General features: G+C 40.5%; 1 protein-coding gene across 1 annotated transcript in view; it reads left to right on the forward strand.

The window, feature by feature from the left end:
- The window catches only part of FMNL2 (formin like 2), a 278,340-nt gene that overhangs the window by 143,673 nt on the left and 114,535 nt on the right, over positions 1-20,132 (forward strand). Inside the window, exon 2 of the mRNA XM_026647487.2 lies at positions 8,116-8,199. Within this exon, the coding sequence (XP_026503272.1) occupies positions 8,116-8,199 (84 nt within the window). The remainder of the gene's footprint in view (positions 1-8,115; positions 8,200-20,132) is intronic.

Consider the following 20,132-nt stretch of genomic DNA (forward strand, 5'->3'; position numbering starts at 1 on the left):
GGGAGGGGAAGTGCCCGGCCGGCGGCTGGGGTCCGGAGGCAAGGGGGCTGCCCGAAGCTGGTAGCGCTGGCTCGGGCAGCTTGGCTCTTAAACAGAGCCGAAGTCTGAGTCAGGGGAGGAGCAGAGCAGCCGCGGGAGAGGAAGTGCCCGGCCGATATTTTTCCCGGACATGTTTGGCTTTTTGGCAATTCCCCCCGGATGGGGGTTTGATTGCCGAAAAGACGGACATGTCCGGGAAAAACCAGACGTATGGTAACCCTATTGTAACTGAATTTCTATGAAAACTCTTGGAGGACAAAAGGATGTAAAAAGCTGAATCAGTTCAGTCAATCTACAGATAAACTTTATTTTGTTTTAAACTGGAGAACTAAATGAATCCCCTTGTGTTACCTCATGTTACAGAGGAGTTTAGTCCTTAGCAATGAAGCTCTGTTTACATTAGTTTTGGTGAGCTTTACTCTTTCTGAGTGGGTGGACTTTAAAATGCTGAGATTAGATGGCTACTCTAGTATTTTGGCCTTCTTCCAGATGCTTATAGCCTTCCCAGAGAAGGATAACACAGCTTTGTAGAAAACAGAAAGTGTTGACATCCAGAACACATTGAGTGGGTGTACTAAGTTCAGCCAGCTGGGGTCATGTCCCCCTGGCCTGCCATCCAGACTTAGCCAGTTTAGGAGTGCAGGGAATGGACGTGAAGAGAAAGCACAGCAGAGTCCAGTGCACACAGTTGAAGGATACACCCCTAGAGCCTGTTTCCTAGAAATCTGCAGACAGAAAATTTAGGTGTGCTCTGTTGCTGGAAAATAGCTTGTTTTTTGTTCTTAACTGTAGTTATTTCCTGTTGCCTCTCAGTGGCTCATGTTGTATTAATTTTAACATACTGTTTGCTCTTGAAGGAGTGAGAAAAAGCAATTCCTGTTTTGCAGCAGCTTTTTTTGTAGGTCAGGAAAGGAACTGGACACTAATGTGGATCACAACATGACTGAAGGAAGGTTACTTTTATATCCTTGTGCACATCACAAAATTAGCCTTTGTCACTTGCCACAGCTGCTAACAATGCCTTGGTAAAGAACAAAGAATGAACACCTCAGCCTGGCCTTGAACCATGATTCTGAAAACAAGGACCACAGAGCTTTACCAGCTCAGGCTGCCATCTGGTCTTTTATGCAATGCAATAAAGTAATCCCTGTGAATGCAGCCACAAGATTGTGGAACAATGAAAGGTATTCAGGAAGTGTGTTTATTGTTATTGTGTTCTCGGTTCAGGGGTAGATTGTGGATAGCTCTGCGCCTGTGCAGGAGGATCAGAAGCAAAGAGAACAAGAAATACTCCCTCTGTCTTACACAGATGCACAAGGGACAGTCAGTCCGTCTGTCTCAGGAGTTATATTGAACTCATCATTGTAGCATCTGAACATCTGAGCTCAATCTTGTTTCTGGCTCTGCAAGCTTGCAGGGACAGAGGTGGTGTAACTCCAACAGCCCTAGGAACAACAGTCTAGCACCACAAAAGTGGCAAGTTGGGGTGGGACCATGGATACCAGCCAGCAGAGGAGATCAAGTGCAAGCGGAGCACATATAACGTCCTTTCAAGGGGCGACATTGCCTCTGATCATGGCTGGTATGGATATTGTGACTTGGGCAGGCAAAATGCCTCTGTAGCCTGCTGTGCCCTGGGTTCTGGGGTAAAAGCTGGAATAGAGCCACACGGATGCAAAGCTGAAACAAAGCTAGTCAGGCACTGGATCCTTTTGTTCCTTTTGAATGTTGCTCGTTTTACCACTGTCATGTTGAAACATGAAACCATTGTGGAATAGTCAAGTGAAAGCTGTACTGTATGAAATATACTTGACTGGAATGAGACTAAATCATGACAACTCTTGGTATGCAGTGCTGTTACCAAATCATCTGGACTCACGTTGCAGTGACAATTTGGATATAATTGAGGTTAGTTTCATAGGCTAAATAATGCATATTTCTATGATGTGCTATTGGTTTTATTTTTAACTCTTCAGCAGTTCCATACTCAGTAGATTTCCTAGCATTTGCCCCCAGTTTTCCATCTGCTGATTTAATTAAGTTAAGTTCTGGTTTTTATACTGTGAATCTAGAGTAAATGAAATAGAAACCTTACCTACATTATTTGGCACTTAGCAGTAGACATGAATAATTTTGGAATTTATGGGGAAAAAGAGAAGTTATGTGTTTTGGGAGCCAAAATATGATTGGCAAGCCAGACCTTGAAGTCAGCTCTATGCAGTATGGGCTCCAGTTGCAGCTATTTGTAAGTGTAATGTTCCAGAGTTCTGTTTGTAGGTGTATTTGGGGAATCAGAACTCTCATCCACCATCTCAAGGTATAGGGTATACAAATTTCACATTGTTTTTTCAGATGTGGAGAAAAAAATATTGTGGTTTGCCTATTTATTGATTCTAAAAACACTTTTGAATATATATGACTTGAAAATGTGACCTTAGAGAAAGGATGAACTTTATACTGCCATGAACCTTTTGGAGAAAAAGAATGGAGAAAGCACACACTGATCCTTCACAGGAGCAGACGCTCAGTTAATGGGATTCAGTTTTACAGTTTCAGTCAGTGAACGAGTACCTCTAGTCTCCCTTGATGAATAAGAAAGTGCATGGAAAAGCGGAATGATCAAATACAGTCGGATGAACTGATGATATATCATTCCAAAGGCAATCCAAATACTTTGACTATAAAGCAGGCCTATGCTCTCCTCTGCATAGCAGCAGGTGATTTCCAGGAAGCTTTTTATTTCATGACGCTCTGTAAAGGCAAGATATCATCATGTTGATAGGTGAAAGTAAAAAACAGCTGCTGTTAGATACTATCAGGACCTGATTCTCCATTGCACTGCTGCCTATGTAGTAACGTACAGCTGCGCAAAAGGAGTGTAAAGTACGTGTAAAACACCACCAGTCTGATTTAGTAGTATTGCATACCCTCTTTGGGCTGGTGTTAATGATTACACACAGTGTAGGACGGTGGAAAATCAGACCTAGGGACTGTATCACGATCTTGTGAAATGATTGCATGAGATGAGGTGACTGTAACAGAGAAGGCAAGCACACGGCTGTTAAGAGTCAGGTGTAATTTAGATTTTACCATGAATAGAATAGTTATTGATGCAATAATGATGAGATCATAGATTTTAATTTGGGGATAAAGATGGAAAGTGAAATAAGACGAACCATAATGAAGCACCCGGTCCTCTGACTGAGCTGAAAAGTGATGTTGATGTTTGTGAAATTCATAGTCATTAGAGAAAGAGGAAATGACCAGGAGACTTACGTGAGTCATTCCACTTAACCATAAGGAACAGAAAAAGGGCCCAAAATACCGACTCTTCATTCATGTTAATTATTAATACAGTCACAATTACTGCAAGTTATAGGGTCATGCCAATCCAACTTATTACCCTTCTTTGCTGTAATTACTGATTTAGTACATAAAAGATATGCAATGGATATAGTGCATTTGGATTTCAGGAAGTGATTTCCTTTATAAGTGTATTGGGTGTCACTATATCAATTGAATTGCTGCCAATTAGATAAAAATGCCATAATGTATTAGAAATTGGTTGCCTAACAGGAAATAGGGATCAGTTATTTATGAAAAGACTTCCAAGTGCAGAACAGTATCAGTTAGGGTGCTGCAGAGGGCAGCATTTGGATGACTATTATTTAATACATTAATTAACAATCTAGAGAGAGGGATAAATCAATCAAGGTCAAAATTTGCTGATGACACTTAACTCAAAGAAAGAGCAGGAGAGCAGAACCAAACTTCAGAGGGAGCAGGAAAAATTAGTTTAGTTCTCTGTAGTAAGATTTGATTTAAAGGCTTGTCTTCACGTACAGCGCTTTATCGTTGCAGCTGCGCCATTGTAGCACTTTAGTGAAGACGCTCGTACACTGACAGGAGAGCTTTTTCCGTCAGTGTAGTTATTCTACCTCCTTGAGAGGCGGTAGCTCTGTCGATGGGAGAAGCTCTCCCGCAGACATAGTGCTGTCTCCACATGAGGTTAAGTCGGGATAATGATGTCACTCAAGGGGGTGGATTTTTCACTCCCCTGAGCAACATAGTTATACCAGACTAGGTCTGTAGTGTAAACCTGTCATAACAAAGGGAGTCCCCAAACATAGGGGGAGAGAGTAAGATAGAAGCCTGGGAGAGGGCTATCTGAAAAGCAGTGAGTCTGAGATTATCTGGAGTAAGAGTTGGTAACAGTCTCCATTAAAGCAGTGCAATTTGAGGCATTTGTGAAGAAAGCCAATGCTATTTTCACGGTGATTCACATATAAACCAGAAGAGATAATGGTAAAGAACTTGCCTTTAAATAGTGTCTGCGTCAAGGTAGAAAGGTGTTGCACTAGCTCCAAAGCATGCCTTTCCCTGCCTGTCATAACGGTGATCAGGAGAAGGGATAGAAAGGTAGCTACGGCAGTGGTGCAGGCTAATTAAGGGGAAAGTTGTCTTTCCTTTTCCAGTTGGCTAAGAAGCTGGAACTGTCTCTGGCAGTTGGGACCCATGGTTGTGAGCAGCTTGTTTTTGTTTGGAATCCTTTGTTTATGAATCAGTAAGAGAAAGCCCATGGACAGGAATTGAAACTGCTGCTGGTGAGCATGTTATTCAGCTTCCCTCACTCGTGGCTCTGCCCACCAGCCGACAGCGACTTTCATGCAAACAGATCTCAAAGCTGCTTAAAACCTTTTTACCAAATGAGATGTACTAATCATATACTGCTGCTTAAGCAGTTTGCTAGTCAGCCTCACACCACTTTCATCTGAAGAAGGTGGGGAAGATTTGGTCCTGATTGTAGAGAAGGACTCGAGGAATCACTTTACCTTCTAGTGTGGTGTAGTAATCTCTAGAGTGAAAAGTAGTAAGTGTTTGAAAACACACAGTAACAACACCCAGCAGTTTAGGACACAGAGTGAAGAATGCCATGTCCAACTGAAATTACAAGGGGATTGGAACTGGGCAGAATGTCAGTACCACATAGGAATTTGGCCAAGATACCAGGGTTGACATTCCTACAAATACCAAAAGGGAGAGGGGATCTTTAATGGCAACTCACCAAAAGACAGCATCTCAACTCCTCTCCCCATGCCATGGCATTGCCATGATTGAGTTCCCACTCAGCGGCAAAAGTGTTGTCTGCTGAATTGCCAGCGCAACTTCCTGTAGTGCCTGGGTTTTCCAGGCAGGTTTCCTAGCCAAGTATCAATCTGGCCTGAAGAGCTCATTAGATCTAATCAGATCACAGCCTGACGTGGTATGGTTGCACGTAATAGTGATGCTTTGCCTAACTCTGCAGCTGTACGTAGCCTTGAAATGTAATTTGGATTTAGAAAGGGTATTAAAATAACTTAAATTAAAAACTTACATTAAAAATAACTTAGAGAAAATATCAAGAAGGACAATAAAATTATATGTGGATGGGGATAAGATATATGAGAAAAGAGTAGAATCATGGGGAGATATGATCATCAAGGTAACAATATGAAGGAAGGTAAGTGTCCTACCTTCTGATAAGGAGCAATGGCCACAGGTTAAGGGAAGAAAAGGGTTCGCTACAGCAGAACAGTGTAATGGACTCTCAAGGGAGGGAGGGAGGGAGGCTCTCTCAGCCAATATGGGACTAGGTAAGTCATTTGTGAGACTGATAGTAAGTACATCTACAAAATACAGAATGTCTGGTTGGATGAACCAAGCAGACTTTTCTTTCACTCTTATCGTTGGTTCTATCTAGATCACATGAAGGGTAAAACACAACCAGGGGTGTCTGTCAGGTAGACGGGGCATTTCCAGTAATCAGAGAAACTTCCAATCACATTTAACTTGAATGGAAAAGTTAAGGGAATTAGTCACTCTTTCTGCATGTGCTTCACTGCTTTTAGCAAAGGTGCTGGTTGATTCTCAGAATCCAGGGTTGCAGAGGAGTTTGATAAGGTCTTACTGGTACTGGGGAAGACAAGAAGTGGGAGCCTTCACACCTCAAGTGTCACAGATTGCTAAACTGGAGACATAGTAAGCAGGGTAACTGTAGATTGTGCTGTTTGGTAGACTGGAAGAGGTAGTTACAGAACAGTAATGCTAGCAAAGGTACACTATTTCAGTACAGTGAATCAGATACTGTAATTACTGTAAAAAGGGCAAGTCATACAATCGGCTATGAAAACGTAAGTGAAAAAGTCCTTATAATGATGCAGAAGGTAATGTTATGTTACTGTGATGTGGTAGGCAAGAAGGAATCAGCACCTGATATGTATAAGTTGTGAAAGCAGCTTTCCTTTGATAGGAATGTAATGATGAAACAGGCAGAAAGGACCTAAGAAATCTGTGTCAGATATATTGATACAGACCATTGCAAGTTAAGCTCTCTTGTCTAGCTGTCCTCTCTAAATACATCAGCATGAGGTATTAATATTTTGAATATAACCCTTACAGTTGTTAATTGAGTGCCAGCTGTGTGCGCTGGGCGCTGTCCAATCATACAGACTACACAATGCTTGTTCTAAGGGGATCGCAGTCTGAATTCCTTGGGTTAGGCTTGGTACATGGAAATGAAAGCTACATGCCTGCTTTTTTAAAGCAGTTTAGCTGTGGATCATTGAGCCAATTTAAATGTAAGTACAATTGTTAGATTATGCTCAAGGTTACATCCTTTAGAAATATTGCTTCCCAACATATTGCATTTCAACTCCAATTTAAGAGATCGCTGAAGTTGCACTCCAAGTTGCATTCATATGTGGCTATTAAAGAGACACTCTGCCATTAGTACGTAGCCTGCCATTGCTAGGGCTCATTTAAATTTTCAGCATATAGCTTGCCGTATAGGATTCAGGAAATTGCACCTGGCAGTCTCAGCTGCTTTGGCAGATACTTTTCCTTGTGTGCAGAGGTACAGCAACTTACACAATCCTGCCTTCTGAACTCTGCCCTCAGTTATGCTTCTTCATCTACAATGATGTCAGTGGGACTCTCCAGGCGTAACTAAGGGCAGAATGTGGACTCTGGAGGGTGTTTTGAGGAATCTGAAGGATAGGTTTGTTTCAGTATAATGAGAGGTTTGATAAAGTCATAAATTGTGAAATTGTACAGCTCAGGGGCTGAATGTTTTGTTATCTGTTTGCCAGCATATTGTCTTACTGCTTCACTGCTGGATTATTTAAAGCCCTTTGGTGCTGGCGTCTATTCCAGTCCTTGTGCTGATGCAGAATACTGAGTAAATGTACTTAGTAACTGTACCTCTGTGGATCAGCCTCAACCAATACCTAACAAATAGATATCAAAGGACTGTTTTTTTTACCATCAATGGAGGTGATGATGATAGATTGGTCTACCCTACCCCTTTTCCATACATTCTTAATCTTTATTGCAGATTGTCAGCCATGGTTTCTAGTTCATTATATTTTCTTTATGTGAATGGTGCTATATCACTATGGACAGTGCTCATATCTGCAGGATGCAAATTATCTAGTTAAGGTTGCATGCAGAGACATTTTAAAACCCAAATATTGTCCTGCTATTCAAATAAAATACCGTTTCATTATCATTTCAATTGCATTTCAAGATCTTTCTTAAAAACAAGCCTTTTGAAATCTCCCAGTGTGGGGATAAATTGTGCCTTCTCCTTTGCCAGCCTGCTGGATTGGGGAGATGGTGCAAGGTGCATGTGTGCTGGGCGTGGGGCAGGAATAATCTCTTTCCACTGGGAGGGGTAGTGCTTTCTGTACTGGTAACATGGCCCTGTGCAATCCTGCACTCCAGGATAGCTGGGCTGGGAGAACAAGAGCCCATCTGTGCCATGCGTCTGCCAACACCAGGAAGTATTATGCCTTTGAAAGACACAATGCCTTTAAGAAGCAGTGCTCCAGCAGTGTACCATCTCCTACTGTCTCTTCAGTCAAAGCTCCATGGCTGAGGTTTAAACGGCCTCTGTGGAATGTGATTAACTGTGCCATAAGGAATTCAAATAATATTGTTAAACCACCACAATCATGTTGTCTTGGTTTGCTCATGTCTGACCTCTCTCAGTGCTAAGCCTGTTGCAGTCTCTCACATTTGTTTTCTCTTTCTCCACAGAATGCAATGAACTTGCCACCAGACAAAGCCAGGTTACTTCGGCAGTATGACAATGAGAAGAAATGGGAGTTGATCTGTGATCAGGTAAAGGGGAGCCATAAGGGTTTTTAGCATTGCAGTCATTAAGGGCTTAGTAAGGGGGACACTGTCAAGGACAACTTTTTCTATGGCTTTTCATTTCTTTGGCTTCATGCTCCATTGTTTGTAGCATCCCTTAGAAGCTATCCAAAAATACTTCTTTCCCATCTATTAAATAATATTTCTTTCCCATCTGATCTTACTCCGGTCTATTTGATATTTCCCTCTGTGATGTATGACATTAACATTAATGTGGCATAGATTTAAGGAGGGTGACCTTTCTTCACCCTTAGGACGCTGGTTTGAATCTGACCTAGATTAGTGATGCCCCAAATTATTACTGTCTCTTGGTCTATGTAAAATGAGGGGTGTTCCATTCCTCTTGTACAGCTTCACAAAACCACTATCACACCTATCACCCTCAGCAAAGCGTGAATGCTCATGGAGCTGAACTATTTCTTTATTTCCAGTTGAACGACTTCAACTTAAACAGCACCATATGCCAAGAAGTGTTTGTGCACTAGCTTCACTATTTTGTCAGCACAGCCCTGAGAATAGTGTATGATCGTTAACATGTTGGCTCTGCAACAACAAAGGAACAGAAAACAAAATATTTAAAGAACAAAGAAGAGAAAAATGGCAGGACAGATTTCGGCGCTAACACCTAAATCAGATTGTAATTTACACAGTCATTGCTAATAACACAAATCCTGATTCTGTTCAGCTTGGGGCGAAAGAATAAGATGTACTGTAAAGATGTAACCACAGAGAAAAAGTTAGGATATAGGCACCCAGAGTTCAGGAGTATCTCTGATCATGTTGATGAATCATGGACAGGATAGTAAAAAGCTCTGTGGGACAGCTCTCATACATCCCCCAGAGGAGTAGAGTCTGTTATGAAGTCAGATTATCTTGAAGTAAATTGCAATACAGAGCCATCTCCTTGTGTTACTTGAATATTCTATACAAAACATTTAAAGTGTTGTACTACTTAAAATTACTGCTTACTGAAACACTGCAGTAAATTGCTTAATCTACTGTAAGGTAACTACTGTTCTCAAGGATTATTGCTTAGAGCATGTACTGTCAAAGTTTAAATAATGAATTGTGAGATTTGTCCGTGGTTTTATATGGTCATTTTGCACCTGTAGAAGACTGAGGAAGAAGGAAGTAGCCATATCACGTGGCTTAGAGCTTGTCATGCATTTACAGTACACAGCTGCTGCCACTTCACATAAGTTTTGAAGTCTTCAGATAAAAAGATAACAGAGCTGAGACAGCCAGGTGGCGACATACAACACAGGAAACATGAGGGAAAATTCCAGTAATTAGCGGCACATTTTCATCACTCTATTTAAAACACACTGAGTCAGATTCTCAGCCAAGATAGATCCCCTTTCCATTGATCTGATAGCGATGGCACAGAGAAGTCACTGAGCTGTCCTAATGAGCTGCTGTTGATTCTCTAAATGTGGGGAAAGTGGAATAGAGTCAGAATAACTGGCTTTATGCAACCCCTTCCTGGGTGCATCCCTCGTACAGGGCCTGCATTGGGGTACTAGAGGCATGTGACTGAAATGCTATTTGCCACAGCTCCCTAGCTGCCCTGACATCACCTTGGGAGTGATTACCAGTCAGTGTAAATTAGAGCAGCCATGAGGCAGACGTCTATAAAGATAGTGTAGTATAGCATATGGTGCATGAAATATTTGTATCTGTCCACATAATTATGGCACCAAGCTAAAACACATTCTCCCATTAATAGGCTTTGTATGTAATATATGTTTTCAATTTTAATTGAAGCAGAACATGAATTGCTGTTTTGTATTGACATCATTCATTACTCTATGCCATTTTTTCATCTTTTTAGTTAAAAAGAAAAAAGTAAGTGAATTAAGATTGCCTGGGAAATTAACAACTTTCATTCCATACAGTCCTGTGCTGGATTTGAAGTAATGCCCTGAAGGAGGAAGTCCCTAGATTAGAGCAGTGTTCTCAGACGATGTGGTTTATAAGTGGTTTATGGCACATTTCCTGGTCATCTGCCTATGAAATATTTTGAGAAACACACAGTGGGGAACAGGGTGGAGAGAAGTGACTCCAGAAAATGAACTTCTTCTTACAGATTTCAGAGTGATAGCCGTGTTAGTCTGTATCAGCAAAAAGAACGAGGAGTACTTGTGGCACCTTAGAGACTAACAAATTTATTTGGGCATAAGCTTTCGTCCGATTAAGTGGGTTTTAGCCCATGAAAGCTTATGCCCAAATAAATGTGTTAGTCTCTAAGGTGCCACAAGTACTCCTCGTTCTTTTTTCTTCTTACAGAGTGTCTCTGATTTTATGAACAACATTGGAGAACAACTAGTTTCATTCTTATTTGAAGAGGCAGATTACCTCACATCTGCCTACGCTGGGTTTCTTATATCTTCCTTTGAGGCATCTGGTACTGGTCACTGCCAGAGACAGGATATTGGACTAGATGGACCTTGGTTCTGATAGCAATTTCTCTGTTCCGATATTATTATAAATCTTCTGAGCCATGTAGGTCCTTCTACTGCCATGCTAAAAGAGTCTTCCCTGCTGCTAGTTCACTGAACAAGGAGTAAAATTAAGAGTTACTAACATTGGTATCAGAGTTCCTGGGCTCACAGGGCATGGGAGAATTGCTGATGAGATGCTCGTGATTCCTGAAGAGGTGGTGGGGTAAGAAGGTTTCCTGCTGCTGCATCATTTGCTCCAGCTAATTGTTTTGGAGAAGTGAGGTGTCATTAGGCCTCTCAATCTGGTTTTAAACCAGACAGTCCTGCTTTTGTAATGTTTGTCTCCCAGCCAGTACTGAGACAAAACCAGACACAATTTTGTCTGGTAGCAGATACTATAATGGATAGCTCACCGCTCTGCCCCTGCCAGTGTGACCTCACATACACTGTTCATGCGATGGGAAAGCGGGGTGGCATGCTCTTCAAAATCCTGTGCCCCGGCCGGCATGACCTAGAATGCAAGGTCATGCTGGAAGGGGCATGGCCATACTGGCAGGGGTATGCCTATGCCATTCCTGGAAAATACCTGAATGTCCAGTATTCCAGGAATGTGCAAGTGGCCACCTGAGTGAGGTGACATCATCCTTGGGAGATCTGATTCTAATTGATGATTGCAAGCCTAGAGAAAAGATAGGAGGATGTTCCTGTTTCTGGACCAGAACAGCACTGTCTAAGGCAGGAGACCATCCAAGGGAGAATGGTGAGAAAAGATTGACACAAGAGAAATAAAAAGCCCCAGTTCCTAGCTGCAAATGCTCTAGCCTTGGAGATTCCTTATTGTGGAGGGTAAACAGAAGGAAGCTGGGTATCAGGAATGGTAGATAACAGGGAAGGTGATAAAGTTTTTTGCATTTGGTAAGCTGCCCTAAGGCTTAGGAAATTTTAGAGTTTTGCAATCCTATTGGAGAGTCAGGGCTATAGGCCTTTTCAGGTTTCTGGGCAGAGAATATTGTGAAGGGGACACAAATGTTGTGATGGTAGGGAACGTGTTACAAAGCATTTTCATGCCCCCTGATGGCTAGCTCTCGCATGACATTGCAGTCTCAGAGAAGGCTCACTTCCCAACCAGGGTGTCTTCTGTATTTGAAACTGTTGGTGGTATGGAGTAACAGAGAAAGGATAAGTAGGAGGCCTACAAGGAACACAATGGTTGGTTGAAAATCACAGGACTGCCACCAAGATTGGCTATTTTGCTGAGTCATTACTAGAGCTGTGTGTTGTTTTTGTAATGAAACCCAATATCAGGAAAGTATTTAACCAAAAGGCTCCTGTTTTAAGTATTTGTTACCATCATGGTGCAGGTTCACAGAGAGATTCTCTGAGGTTCATCAACTTTTTGGAGCAAGATGGGGCCTTGATTGGAGTGAGCGGGTGCCTCATTTCTAGTGAGCTTGGCTCAATATGTAGTTGTGGGTGCAGAGCATGGTAGCTTCACCTGAAATCAGGCCAAATTTGGCGCTTCGGCTAAGCTTCACTTTAAAATTTTGGGTTGATTGTAACTTGAAACTCAAAGTGAAACTCAGGAGATTCAAATCCTTGGGGACTAAAATCAGAAAATAGTTTTTACAAAGCTTGAAAAACCAAATCCCATTTCTCTCAGATCTAGGGTGATGCCTTGACTCTGTTGAAGACAATGGTAAAACACCCTTTCACTTCAGTGGGGCCAGGATTTCATCCCTGGTTATTACCACAGTCAAATGAGAACCATTTTGGCATGTTCCCTGACTGAAGTTCGTGTCTCAAAGAGAGTCCACGCTCAGAAGCTGATGTCTTCACACTATGCTGCACAAAAGTAAACAAATCAGAGCCATTAAAATGCTCTAGGCGTTAAGATAAGATCTATAATCACAGAAGAACCCTGGAAGGATTTATTCCCCTTTATACTTGCATTGAACAAGCCTTACTTGTACTCTTGAAAATAAATAATCTACTTCATTTCTAAAACCAAAATTAATTATTAAGCCTTCTGCCCTGAGTTGAGGTTACTGATAAAAGATCTACAGTTCACACTCAATTATTTTCACCTTGACACTACTTTCTGGAACTCAGCCTTCCTTTTCACACCTCTTGCATCTTGGCTTCTGACCTCTGTACAAACACTTTTTTATGAATCTTTTAAAGGGAAATGATGTGAAACTATTTTTTCCATGAATCATGGCAGGTTGTGGAGATAGTGCATTATGGAATAGATAGATAGCTTAACTGCAACATCAACACAGATCAATGGCTGACATTTAAAGCCCTGAACATTAGAGACTAGACTACAAGTACCCAGTTATCCTTTGGCCAACAGCCTGGGCATTGTTTTAAAGGAGCAATCAGTCATCACAAGTGCCAGAATTGTTCAGACAACGGATTATTTTAAAGGGTATTTTCTGCATGTTGAGTTCAGCTCTCAGATGGATTATTGAGTTCAAAGTCTATTTTACTGATTGTGGTGGAGGCTGAGGGGTTGAGAATGGATTGTGATTTCTCTTTGACGATACATTACTGATTATTTAAAATAAGTAGCTGATAAGCCCCGAACCTCTGTTTAGCTGTTTGATCAAGGAAGGGTAGTTGAAAAATAACTTCTTTTGCTGTGTATTACCATAGAGGGCCATTAAGTCTTTGGCAGCAATTGTCATGATTTCTTCACACCAAGCACTAGTATATTCAATGTCTCTTTTCTTGCAGATGCCCATTTTTAGACAGAGAAGCTCCATTTATTGGAGACTTCACATTTACATTAAAACCAGATTATTACTATTTTCTTTTTGTACAATGGAATCATAAAGCTTTTCAAAGAAACCTGTTGTGATTAAAAGATGGGTTATTCTTAAGACACGGTCGTATATCGTTGACCCAATAAGCAGTATTACATTATAAAGGTGTAAGATTTCATTTATCCGAGTCATTTTGACAAAATGAAATGGATTAAAGGTCATTCTGTAAACACCAGATATTGAGTAATGAGGTTAAGCGAATGCATACACATTGGTGGAGAAGTCAGATGCTTCCTATTCCACTGACATGATAGGAGGAAGTTAGCATTATTAACTTGTTACAGAGCATCTGAAGAATTCACATAGATTGGCTAGGTCCCTAACAGAAGTGCTGGTGGCTTGATGGCTCAGCAGATTGGTAAAGGTGGAAACACATCCTTCCACTCATATCACCTGCTGAAATCTGGCCTAGATCGTTAGTGATTAAACGTTGTTACCATCTGGCACAGGTTGATGCTGTCATTTCATTTCTCAGTGGACACACAAGAAAATACTATCAGCCTGGCTGCTCATCTTAATAGAGAGACCAACGACTGAACAGAGCTGACCTCTCATTCAGATTAGAATGAGGTACATTAGTGGTGAAAGTGTGCAGTGTCCTTAATGCACATGTCATCTAGTACAGAGGACATCAGTAGCTAGGGTAGCCAGGTGAACACCTATCATTGGCACTAAATCCATGTTCAAAATGAAGGAGAAACTCTGTGGCTGGCAAGACTTTGGTTTAAAATTTCACTGAGACATTTTTTCAGTCACTGAAACCAACCAGGTAAGCAACCATGGTTTGTCAAATCATATTAGACCCCAAATGACTGTTTTACAAGGTGCAGGGCTCTGAAACTGTCAATGGTTCTGGGCTCTGTTCTCTTTGTACTCTGTGTACTTACTTAACTTACATTAATACTAAGGGTGATACAAGTGAACAAGGGAGGACATAGGTTCCTAAGGCAGAAGATGAACTGAATATTTTAGGAGGCAAAAGGATATTGGAAGTGACATGGCTTTCTGGTTTTAGATTAAGTCTGTTTTCCAGATTCAGGTGAATAAGAGAAGCATCAGGTTCTACTTAGGACCCTACTGATAGGGAAAATATAGAATTCTGACATTTCCTTTTGCTACCAATATAGGTCTTACATTTTTAACTATGAGGCATAAATAACTATCTCCAAGTATTATGAGAGCACCCAAGACCATAATTAAGGAAACTCTGGGAATGGTTTTATGCTTATAAGAATTGTTGGTGACTTAAGTTCAGATTCTCATAGGGCCAAGTCATTTAGTGCTGAATGGTTCATCTGCTATACTAGGATTCCCTGCAGCAACCATGCCAGGATATTGTACCAACATAGTAGCTTGAAAAACACTAGATTGAGTCAGTTTCAGAGGAACTTTGTCCAGCTGGTATGTGTCATACTGTGATCACTCCCAGGTAAATGAAATCAATTTACTGTAATGTTTTGTTCAGGCAACATTCAACTCCCCAATTAAAAATTATCCAGCAGTTCTTCACTGAGAGCAGATTTACCCGTTGTTCTTTTTAAAAATCACTGCCATTATTTTCCAGATTTTGCCCGTCTGTATTTCTGTTGCCTTTGTTGCTGTATATAAAGTACAGCAATCTTGTCACCAAGGAACCAGGCTCTAGTTCCCTCTCCCTCTTCCTACCAGTCTGTCTTAACTGGATTGAACCAACTACTTTTCAAGGTGTTTCTTCAGACACTGTGATAATGGGGAACCAGCATTGTCCACACCTGATGAGAAGTTGTAGAGCTGGGTGACATCAGCACATTGATAGCACTGTAGCCCATAGCATTTGGAGTGCCCGCTCCAATGGTTTGACATATAGTGTATGAAAAAATAGAAGTGATAGGATTTAGGCCTGTAAGACTCTATGGGGGATAAGGAGCAGCTGCCCATCATGCGATCTGGGATCTATTTGAGAAGAATGAGTGCAGCTAATTCCATCCACCCAGGCAAGGTCCTGAGCTGGGTCAACAGCCCCTTGAGATAGGATGGTGTCATGATCTGCTGGTAAATCTAATAGTTGCTGTTGAAGTAGGCTGGCCAATATTTCCTTGGTAACATTGTTGAGGAAAGGGATTTTAGAGAGACACTAGTGTTGGCGAGGCAGCCAGCGCTGAGTGAATGTTCATTGAACACTGGCTGTACCAGGGAATGAGTGCGGCTCCTTTTGAAGCACTGAAATCCTCTGTCACACGCACACAGAGGAGGTGAGCACAGTCAGGCCCTTACTCCCTTAGGGCACATTTGTGCCATTGTTTCATGAGCAGGTATCCCAATAAAGTCAATGGGAGGCTTGTGTGTGGGTGGCGAGTTAATCAATGACAGGCTTGGATTCCTATGATCATGTGTGTAATCTCAAGAGTTTGGACAATACATTCAACAATTTTTTCTTTACCTGTTCTATGAGTTATGGCCACAAGAATCGAGTCAATAATATTCACTATGTTGTGTCTTTATTTTATTGCTTATTCAAACAAACAAACAAACAAACAACTTTACATCCCCCAAGAAGCTCAAACACACAAGCAGATTATCCACATGGCTGTGCTGGGGTAATTTGTGTTCTTCCTCATTCCGTTACTTCCCTACAATTTGTCTTGAGAACTCAATAGGTCATGCCTGAAATGTAGATGGTATGATCTTTGGGGCAAGGAATGTCCCACTTTGTCTTCTGTGAAGTGCCTAGCACCATTTTTGGCACTATAAAATAAATATATAATAATAATTAATAAATTGTATACATCACCCCCACTCCACAGTCTTTAAGCATTAGTATAAAAAACCTACCGTTTTACTGAAAATTAAGGATAAGCGAATTTACTGCCTATGTAGCTGATAAATAAGGGTTGACTAGAATTGTTAGATTTTGCTTTCCTCATTGCAGGTTAATAAGTGCTGTTGCTGTTAATATGAGTTTCATACATACTGAAGGTAGGATAGATCCCATTGTGATCTATTAGCTTTGTTTTATCTCATTCTAAATCTCTGGGATTGCAGTAAGAGGAACTGATGATGACTATATGGCATGAAATTACAAACTGGCTTACATTTCTGCTCTTAAGTTTTGGAGAGCTGAATCTGAATTTTAAATTCTAAGTACGTGTGGTAAAAAAAATAAGTTCAAATGGTTTTAAACCCCTTGCCATATAAATTTTTATTTTGGAAACAGATTTATCTTGTCAGCAACTATTAACAGCCAAAAATGGGATGCGGGGGAGGAAATATAAAGAGAGAGCGAAAAGGGTACAGTGTTTTTTAACCTATCATTTGTGGTAGCTGAAGAATGTGAATGTTCTGTGAAAAGCAATGTCTCAGTGTCAGTCAGGCAGTGCAGAATCCCAGAGTTCAGCCAGTAGTTTTGTGTTTGTAGTCATAAGCACTAGAAACTGTTGCATAGTGCTATATACGAGTGCAAGAAGGAAATGGCACGTGTCCATCCCTGCATAGGGAACTGACACAATCAGTGCATCTACTGATGCTAAATCTTTCTAAAGGGGATGGGATTCAAGCAACGATCATCCTTCCCCTTTTGCATTAGCTAGTGGAATCGAATCAGCACAAGAGGAACACATACTGCACGCTGTAAATAGTATCTGTAGCTCCTACTCCAACATGTGCTCTACTAGGCTGCACAGAGAATTTCTGGCTGAGTAAACCAGATCTCTAGGGGTATGTGCAACTGCTCTCAATGTAGGCTCTTATTTGAAAGATAAATATATGCCTTAGTATTTCTTTAATAAAATATCAAATTCTGCAGAAACTGATGTGCCATCAGTACTCCATGTTGTGATGCATCTGCATAGATACCTAGTGTAGCATCTATTGTTTTTATCGCTGTAATTCATTGCAAGCTCCTATCTAATTTTCTGGTCTCTTTGTCAGTCTGTGATTCACAGCTACTTACTTTATTGACAAACCAGCTTTTCACTCTTGTTATCTCTGCAGAGTCAGCATAGCTACAGAAAAGTGAGCTTGATTCCATTCCGTCTTGTTCCGCAGCAATCAAATTGCCAGTGAAATTCTTGTTGCAGAATCTTTATTACTGGTGATGCTGTGAAAGCCAGAAAAGAACCCAGCCTGATTTTTAGATCACAGGTTGAATTTTCAGTCTCGGTAGAAGACATATACAGTAGAATGTCAGCAAAGATCAAATCCTCTCTGAATATGGAGTTCTGGGGGTACCACTCACTGAAACACAGATCAATGAGATTCTCCTGTTGGGCCAGTGTGAGTGATATTGTATCCCCTACAGGTTAACACCACGGAACCTCCTGACTTTTCCCTGATAGCCAGTAATGCCTTGAAATATGAGGAGAGCACTTACAGTGGGCTAGTACTTTGCTCTCCATAAACCTGAGCAGTCCATGGCAGACCTCATCTTTGAGAGTCCAATCCAATGCCCACTGAAGTTAATAATGGCTATCTTTTCACTGACTTCACAAGGCTTTGGCTCAAACCCTTAGAGCAGATTAGTGAATTTCTACAGTACAGGATTGCAGGATATTATTTTTAGGCAACAGCTTCTCAGAGTATAACCAAACTCTTTACAATCATCAGCTAACAAAGTTAAGAAAAAATATTTTCTTGGGTGGACTAAAGACTATAATAAAGATATTTAAAATGAAGACAAAGCCTGAAATAAAGCCACTGGGTGAATTGTATTTAATGGAGAACTCATTGGAATAGAAAAGCTCAAGATCTAAGGTTCAGAAGGTCATAAGAAAAGAGGAAAATAATATATTGGCATAACTTTTGCTCTACTATTTAATTAAGTACTGTGTCTTCTTAGGCATGGCACAAAGCCAAGAATATGTCAGAGATCAGAGAATTTAAATTAATATTATCTATTAAAAAGGAAGATGTCAGGTGTTCTAGTCAGTAGGGATCTGATAAACGGAGACACTTTTTCTCATCTGAATAGAAATTAATCACTTTTAGGTGCTATGCAGAGATATTTTCAATCTGTTGGGGTTAACACTTGAAAAACATGTTCATTAGGCTTGCATACAGATAGCATATTTCTAAGCTGTAAATCTGCAGTACAATTGTCTCCAGTAAACCCTTCACTTAGAATGGAGGAGAGTTGTTGAATTAGAGGAGTGTGGTTTAGTGACCTGGGCACAAAAGCAAGAGCCAGAAGCTCCTCAGTTCTAATCTTGGCAGTGACTAATTTTGTGGCCTTGGGAAAGTCACTTAACCTTTCAGTTTCTCCATCTGTAAAATGGGAATAATAGTCCTGAAGGGAGGCTGAAATTGAATGAATAAATAAATAGCTGGCTGCACAGTGCTTTGAAGATGAAATGCTAAGAATTGAAGATGATGAAGTTGGCAAACTGCCCAAAAGCTAGCAGGTTGTTGTTCAATTATATGTGGCTGCCTTTCCTGGATCCTTCAAATGAACAATGCTTCTTATTCATATGAAATTTGAAAGATCCCTTTGAAGTGAAATGGGAGTGGTAAGTAAGGAACTAAACCAAAATATGATAAAGTGCTGTTGTGCACAAAAATATTATTTCACAGATTGAAAATAACACTGGCTTGGCTTCTAGAACTTGCTATATTCAATTTTGGATCAGTTCTATTACACGGTAGCCAGAATGGTTAGCTGTGTGTTATGTACCACTGTCCAGAAAGCAGGTAATTCTCGGATTTCCCATAATGTCAAACATTCATTTGCAGGTCGAATGAGAGGCAAAATATCAGTTAATAAAATCCTGTTGTTCTGATTAGCGTCTTGCCTTTTTCCTCTCACCTGAATTCTGGCATAATGTTAGTGGCTGCTTTCCTTTTATAAATGCAAGAGGTACAAACCAGTGCTTTATGCACTTTGAATGCTTCTTGGAGTCTCAGATAGCCAATAATATAAAGCATTAATCTCCGACTATATCAATTTGTGACATTAGCTTCTAATATAAAACAGCTGAATCAGGGGGAAAAACAAGGTGATAGTCATAGTCAGGATGGTGTGATTTTAAAGTCTGACCCCTTGTGACCTTCTAGGGCTGGAAGCACTTTGATAGACTAATAAAAATGTCTTCAGGGTTAGTAAACATTTCCAACTACTGATCATTGATTAGAAAGAAACATGTTTGATGCCTGCTGTTACTGATAATGACTTATTTCGTGTCTTTCAACTCAAAGAATTTCATTGTGCTTTGTACAATAAGGAACTACTTTAAAAAAAACATTCGTTGCTGTTTTAAAGATGATTATGTCAGTAAATAATTATTGATAGACTTTGAGAAAACAAATCAAAACAGAGAAAAGATCAGCACTGTAAACTATAATAAATTTGCTAATTAAAGTCCTCTAAGTGTCTCGGTTTAAAAATATTAAAATTGGCAGCTAGGAAAAGCTTGTATTAACATATAATGCCTGATTATTAAATAAGTGCAAGGCAGCCAAAGAATAAAAGCTCTGCTCTTGAGAATTAGACTAAACATAGCCAAGCTATATCTCCATTGAAGAACTCCCAAGAAGAGAGGGAATAAACTGTTCAAACTAATGTGGAAAAAAGCCTTGTGATGTTATTATTCTGACCCTTTTCAAGATTCAAACTGTTCATTTTCAGGAAGAATTGAATTGGATACAATCTAATTTGTACCAATCA

The sequence above is a fragment of the Terrapene carolina genome, unplaced genomic scaffold (genome assembly GCF_002925995.2).
Source record: "Terrapene carolina triunguis isolate 2854851 unplaced genomic scaffold, T_m_triunguis-2.0 Scaffold62, whole genome shotgun sequence".
Lineage (NCBI taxonomy): Eukaryota > Metazoa > Chordata > Testudines > Emydidae > Terrapene > Terrapene triunguis.